The sequence below is a fragment of the Crocodylus porosus genome, unplaced genomic scaffold (genome assembly GCF_001723895.1).
Source record: "Crocodylus porosus isolate Cpor-Errol unplaced genomic scaffold, CroPor_comp1, whole genome shotgun sequence".
Lineage (NCBI taxonomy): Eukaryota > Metazoa > Chordata > Crocodylia > Crocodylidae > Crocodylus > Crocodylus porosus.
Genome location: NW_017728916.1, coordinates 23434936 through 23442331, shown reverse-complemented (window position 1 = coordinate 23442331; position 7396 = coordinate 23434936). Strand labels below are relative to the sequence as shown.

General features: G+C 40.7%; 1 protein-coding gene across 1 annotated transcript in view; it reads right to left on the bottom strand.

The window, feature by feature from the left end:
* RPS6KA6 (ribosomal protein S6 kinase A6) overlaps positions 1–7396 on the bottom strand; it is a 75729-nt gene that overhangs the window by 12708 nt on the left and 55625 nt on the right. The window contains exon 19 of the mRNA XM_019536487.1: positions 2920–3037. Coding sequence (XP_019392032.1) covers positions 2920–3037 — 118 coding nt within the window. The remainder of the gene's footprint in view (positions 1–2919; positions 3038–7396) is intronic.

Sequence of the window (7396 nt, the reverse complement as noted above, 5' to 3'; positions counted from 1 at the left end):
AAAAAAAAATATATAATACATTAAAGTCTAAATTATGATAAACACTAAAAGAAAAAAAAAGTTGCACTGACAGTCTAAAAGGCTGCAACACAAGGAAATCAGCAACTGAAAGTGGAGCAGTTGGTAGCCTGACAGTACAGAGATCCAAAACCAATGTGCTGTGCTATGTAGGCTTTCAGAAAGGAATTCACAAGGCAAACCTTTACGCTAAAGAGTCTTTTATAATTGTTTGTTTTATACACATGCTTTATATACAATTTACAATTGGTGCAACAGATAAAGAAAAGGGTGGCAGGGCGTAGCTGCCTGCCCCTTCCATCTGCCTCCTTAACTGCCTGTTTTGTACTGCCACCCCCACTGTTTTCTCTGATGCAGTGGTGTCGGGGGTAATTTTAAGATGACCCTCCAAAAAAAATTAGTCTATACATGGAAAGTTATAATAAATGTATACATTTTCTATGTATAGAATCTTATTGGAGAGTTGTCTTGGATTCTGGTAAATACATTAAGTGGATTTATATTCACATCCTTTGATATCCATAAAACTGTTATGCCTACATATAGCTTACTTTTCCTGGATAAGCTAATGGGAAGGACACCTCAGGCCATGACAAATACCTACATGGGGGGAGGGGGGTAAAAGGGAGGAGGATTTCTGATCAGAAAAAAACACTTTTTGAATGCAGCAGGCAAAACCAGAATATAATCCTCAGGCTAGAAGTTAAAGCTAGAAAAAACTGATATTGAATTTTAAAATGTTGTTATGATAATTAGCTATTGGAATAAATTGTCAAGAGATGCAGATAATTCTTCATTATTTGGAGTCTCTTAGACATTCATTTCTTAAATATCGCTCTAAAGATGTGCCACAAGCTAGGCACCAATTCAGGGATTTGGAACAAAATACTACAGCTGATTTAAATCAGGCAGTCAGATTAGAGGATCAATAATGCGCTCTTTTGACTTTTAAAAATCTATTAACCTGTTACTGTGTCAGGTTAAAAAACATCTATTGCATTAGTACCACCACACATTATTGAATTCAGATGTTTTAAAATGGTCTAATTTTTACTATTTATGTCTGTTACTCTGCAATTCATCTAGCAGTATATGAACACAGAACTTAGTTTTGCTCATTGATTTTCATGTACTAGCATAATGTTACAACACTGGATTTGCAAACACATTACAAGTTGAAATACTCAGATGTTAAGTAGGTGGCAGTCATCTGTCTCCCCCACAACTTCTTAGTTTGAGTCACATTTCTTAACATTATGGTTTTTGTTTTGCTTTGATTTTATAACGCTCCATGCCAGATAATTAAGCTAAATACATTTCCCTGTTTCTCTTCAACCCTCATATCAGTCAGTATTCTTTAAAACCTTTGCTTCTATTTTTTTCTAGTTAAATCCAGCAGTAAATTAAGCCCTACATAATCATAACATTTAAATTAAATGCAAGCTGTCAAACAAAAATTATGTGCATTACTTATGCTATTTCTTTTTGGAAATATGGAACAACCTCCCTCAGCATTTTTCTGAAAAAAATTCTTCTTGGCTCTTCCATTTAGTATGATCAGACCTTGTCTCCCTATTTTTTTCAATAAAGTCTTCAAATAATCTTTAGAGGGACTCTTGATGGTTCAAGACTGAAACCAGAACTACAGTTTTTATGTTCATTAGCTGAAGGATCAGGAATGGTTAGTTTTAGACTATCTTAAAGTCGCTTAGATTTCTGTGCTCAATGTTTCCTTTAGATATGCTGGACATATACTCAAAAGCATATATAAATAACTTTTAAAAATACATTTCCCTGTAAACTTCTCTTGATTCTTCCTAGTTTACTGACTACATCATCTTGTGAAATCACAAATACCATGGACTGTATAGAGAAGTCTATTACTCTGTGCTGCTATATTCTAGAATATAAATCACCAAACTAGAAGATGACAGCTTTTACAGTTGTGGGGTAAATCACTTTAATAAAACAACACTTATTCTGTGCTGACTGCCCTCGATTAGCCTAGCTAGTGAAATCAAGTGCAACTATCCAAGCTTCAGTTTTTGATTGTGCGGTTCATTTCTAAACTTTGGGGGGCAATACAATGATTAAGTGTGCACTGGGAGCCTGATGTCCATAAAAGAATGGTGCTCATAAGTAGGACAGCCGTACGTCCAGGTCCGACACTCCAGGATTCCACAGCCCGGTCCTGTCCGGTTGGCCACGCCTCCTGGGCCCAAGTCTGGCAGGGAGATAGAGTGGTGTAGTGTACCAGGCAAGCACCACTGCTCTTGTGCTGGAGCAAGGACGTGCCATATGTAGGTGTGGTGGTGCCTGCTCCAGGCCGCTTGCCTTCCTCCCTGCCAGGCTCTGGCCTGGGACTTTTGACCAAACCACCTGGGACAGGGCTAAGGAATCATGGGTATGGTCACACTGCTTATAAGGGAAGTAAAAAGCATGCCTCTGGAGGCTCAGCTCCCTCCCACTCCCTCCCATGAAGACTGCATAATTTCATAATTAGTTTTCATCTCATTTCAACTGAGGGCTATGGGAAATGTAACTCAGGTTTTATCTATAAAATGACATCACCATTCTTGTTTTCCAAAGAAACTAATCTTCCAGCAGGAGAAATATTTTACACTACAGATCGATCCATTTAAATTACTCTTGCAAGTATCACTTGAAGTGTTAAATATGTGCATTCTGAGACACTATAAAACATTCTGCCTTTATTAAACATAGCCCTTGATTTAGTCGTAACATGAGAAAGCATCAAATATACCATATGTTCCACACTTAAGAACAACTTCAATCAGTTGCATTAACATGTGCATTTTTGAGTTATACTAGTCAATTATTAGTTTAACTTGTTTGCCCGCATTCTTGAGAACACCAAAAAATATAAAAACATGTATATACCTTTGCTGCGTCTGAAACAGTGTCCCAGTTTCCTCCACTTAAGGAAAATTTTCCACTGCCTATCCGGACCAGGATTTCCTCAGGAGTATCATTGGGACCATTTGCGAAAGGAGTATAGCTATTAAAAAAGCAACAGCAAAGAAGGATTGTATACATATGCAATTATTCAAATATATTTATGACATAAGTAAACCAATTAACAGTGGGATAAAGTGAAAAATAAGCCATAAAGTTATTACGCAAGATATGTAATAACTTCATGGATGATTCCTATCAGATCTTTGATTGAAAATGTGGCCAATGCTTCCAGCCTCCAGAGCACACCGGTGCCCTTCAAGACTCCTGTGTGCTCCAGAGGCTGGGAGTGGTGGTCAATTGACTGGGGCCTCCCAGCCACAGGAGCATATGGAGCCCTTGTCTCTGATTCACTTCCCCAACTGGGAGTTCCCATCAGTTGAGCTGGAGGTCATAGCCAGCAGAATGAAGGGAGCCAGGCTTGCTACTTGCTGGTGCAAGGGGAGCCCAGGATCATGATCCTGGCAATCTGATTGCACCTTCTGGCAAGCACATGTGGCATTGCAGGAAGTGCAGTTGTTGTAACTGCACATCAGATCTGCATTGCACATTTAAATTTGACATCTGTAAGCAGCCTGAATCATTTAATGGTGTCTTACAGATGTCCAGCAATCTACCAGTGGCAGAAAATACAAGCAACAAGCCCAGTTACAGGAAAATTAAACTAAGAAAAAACGTACCAAGTTTCAGAGGTTCCTGTTAATAAGGCTGTTTTAAGAAATTAAGACAGCTAATAAATATATCCAGCATCATTCTTTAAATTCCTTTGTTGAGATAAATTCCTTAATTACAATGTATTAAACTATGAAGAGCTCAGAATTATAGTTACTAAAAACTTGTATAAAACTGCCTAAAAGTTTTTAGTAGCCCCGAGAATATTACAACACCTAAAATGCTACAAGTCGGTGTCAAATAAAATTTAGATAAAACAAAGTTCTGTTCAAGTTAATGAATTGCATTGTTTACAAATTCAACTACTTCTCCTCACTTGTAATTTCCCAACACAAATGCTTTACTAATCCAAGGATATATTAGTGGGTCTGCATTTCTAAAAATCTCACTGATTAGGTCTCATACGATCAACATTTAGATATACACAAGCATTAAAACTTTTTAAGATCTGCACAGTGAAAAAAATATTAATACCAAGGGCTCATCTGAACGTGAAGATCTCTAGAAAACAGCTAATTAGGTCTCATAATCAATCATACATTAACTAATCTGATTAAGTTTTGAGGTATTATTTTGGTAACTATGTATCATTTATTATTTTATTTTAATATCTTACCTGGTTTTATGATTGATCTTATTTTTACTTTTAAAAAAAAATGCTCCCTGGGCCTTTTATGGGAACGTATAAATAAAATGTAAGAAGTTATAAGTAATTGTTATTATGGAGGACAAAACGGTAATAATATTCAAACTTATAAGACAACACTTTTGGCTCAGACAGCATAAAAAGTCTCTTTTAAAAAGCAAAAAGACTATATTACCTCTTCATTACTCAAAAAAATAATTAAAAAGCACAGATGTTTAAAATATTAGTCGTTGGACTAAAAATTATGAAACATTTATGTGCAACAAGACACTTAGTGAAAATTTACCAGTTGAAAATTCAGAAATTACTAGAAGATACATCGGTTCTTATTGTATCAGCACTGATAAAAGGACAATTGACATTATTGGCAATTGGCTTTTTTTTTGGTTGATGTGGTCAATAATGTCACCGATAAATTCGCTAAATGCGCACAGATGCAGCATGCACTCTGCTAGGAGCACACCCTGGCAGCTCAGACAGCAGCATCTGGTTGGTCTGTGAGGGGGAAAGAGTGGGGGTGGGGGTGTAGATCGAGGCCCCCCCACAGTGAGGGAGAGAGTGGGGCTGGAGCTGTACAGCCAGGGCAGCATAGGCTGCTGGAGCCATGAGCAGGTTGTCTGGGGGTTGGGTGGCTCCTGCTGCTGTGCCCGCTGCATGGGGGGCCCATGTGCCCCTGGATCTGTGCGCAGGGAGAGGGCTAGCTGCCACCCTCGGGACCTGGGGTGGGGTGGCGATACTGGGAGGGAGGCCTATGGGGGTACTAAAAGAATAACCAGAGTACTAAAAAAGCCCCTATGACTATATTTTGTATTTCTTTTATAAGGCGAATCCTCTGAAGGACTATCACTTTCAATTATTTTTGCCAAGTTTTCAGATGGCCCACCCAAAGGAAGCACAAATTTCTACTTCCTAAAGCATAGTCAAGTGAAAGAAGCAGTATTCAAATTGAATGTAAATAAGGTCATGGACAAACAATACATTTTTGCCAGGGAATATGTCCTTTCTCTACCAGCCAAAGAAAGATGGAGGGAAGGAGTACGGGTTGCTCAATAGCCCACCCAGTTACAAGCTGTCAGTGAGCCCTGCTGCTGTCCCCACTTAAACAGTCCTGGCAAAGAAGGGCAGGCTGTCAATGACTGGACTCCCCTAGGGTCAGGGGGACTCAAAGAGCAGCACTTCACCTCTCAGCTGGAGAGCTCACCTCTGAAGCAATTGTGTAGCTCTCCAGCCAGGAGGAGAAACATTAAGCCCCACTTCTTGCCACATTTTATGGTGCTGCAAATTCCCCTGAAATTCTTAGAGCTGCAGTTGAATGCCTGTCCATACCTAAAGGCCAGCCTGGATTTCTGTCCAAATATATTATGACAGCCTGTGAAGGCTATTCCATACTTACTACTAAAAATATTTTATGAGCGATATTGTCATTCAGAGAGCTATATTTCTCAGAATCACCAAAAACATTCAATGTCACTAGGTAGTGAACCTTCTTGTACAAGAGGCGTGTCACAGAACCATGTCATCTGGCCTGTATGGCTTCCCATAGGGCCAGAAATGTGGCAGCGGGACAAGCAGCAGTAGTGTTAGTTAATACAGCTACTGGCAATTAATTCTGCTGCAACTCATCCCACGGCCAAATTTCCAGCCCTGTGGGGAGCCCCGTGGCCTGGATCCAGAGTGTGAAGCTGTCATGTGGCCTCCAGGGGAGATGGTGGTAGGAGGAACAGGAGCTACCTATTGGAGCTCCCACTCCTAAACTTGCAGTCCTGTGAGATGGGTCACAGGGCTTCAGACTCCAGATCCAGAATGCAGACCAGGGTCAGGTGAGTCTGACAACGCTGTTCTACAAGACGATAGGATTAGTATTCTGGGTACTGACATTTGTACAGTTAGTAGATTTCTGCAGGAAGAATACTATAATTACACAAAACTAAATTCCAGGCCTAGTAGCCATCAGAAAACTGAACATCAGAAAACTAAAGCCTGCATTGCAAACTTTTGAGCTTAAAGTTAGCATAGAATGTACACTAAATATGGCTTTTCAAAAATATATACATTAATTACATACTATTATTTGCATTCTGGTACAGTCATATTACAATTCACACTGATGAACCAAATATATGGATGGTTACCAACTAGAACAGACATCAATCTATAAATCAGAATTTGCTGCTACATTTATATCAGCTGTCTTCCTTAAACGACCAGTGTACCACACCAACAGTCTTTTGTGGCAGGGCAGGCTTTATTAAATTAAATCGCAACCCCAATTCATTACCTTGCAAAGCCAGCAGGCCAAGGCACGTAAGGGATCCCACCTCAGCCCCAGCCCTGGAACAAAATGCAGGCAGGGCAAGGGCCCCCAAGGGGACACTTGCGTGTCTATACACAAATGCCAGGAGTCTGGGGAACAAACAGGAGTAACTTGTTCTCCTGCTAAATGCAAATAACTATGATGTCATTGGGATAACAGAGACCTGGTGGGACTTCACCCATGACTGGACCATGGGTGTAGAGGGCTATACCCTGTACAGGTGGGATCGAGTAGACAAGGGGCAGGGGCGTAGCTCTCTGTGTTAAGGAAAGCTACACGTCCCTGCAAGCCGACATGGGCACCCATGGTGGACGACTTGAGACTCTCTGGGTTAAAATCCATGGGGAACACAGCACAGGGGATACTATGATGGGGGTCTACTACAGACCCCCCTACCCAGAGTCAAGACCTTGACCGGAAGTTCACCAGGGAATTAGCTGAGGCCACATGATCCCAGTGTGTGGTTGTCATGGGAGACTTTAACTACTAAGACATCTTGTGGGAGGAGCGCTCAGCCAAATCCGAGAGGTCACAAAGCTCTCTCATGTATGGATGACCTCTACCTGACGCAGGAAATCTACGGGCCGACAAGAGGTAAAGCGCTGCTAGACCTCATACTGGCAACCAGGGATGACCTAATCAGCGACCTAACGATCGAAAGGAAGCTGAGTGACAGTGACCATGAGCTGATCACCTTCACCATCTGCTGTAAGGCTGGCAAGTCAGTCAATAATACAGAAGTCCTTGACTTCAGGAAACCTGACTTTGAC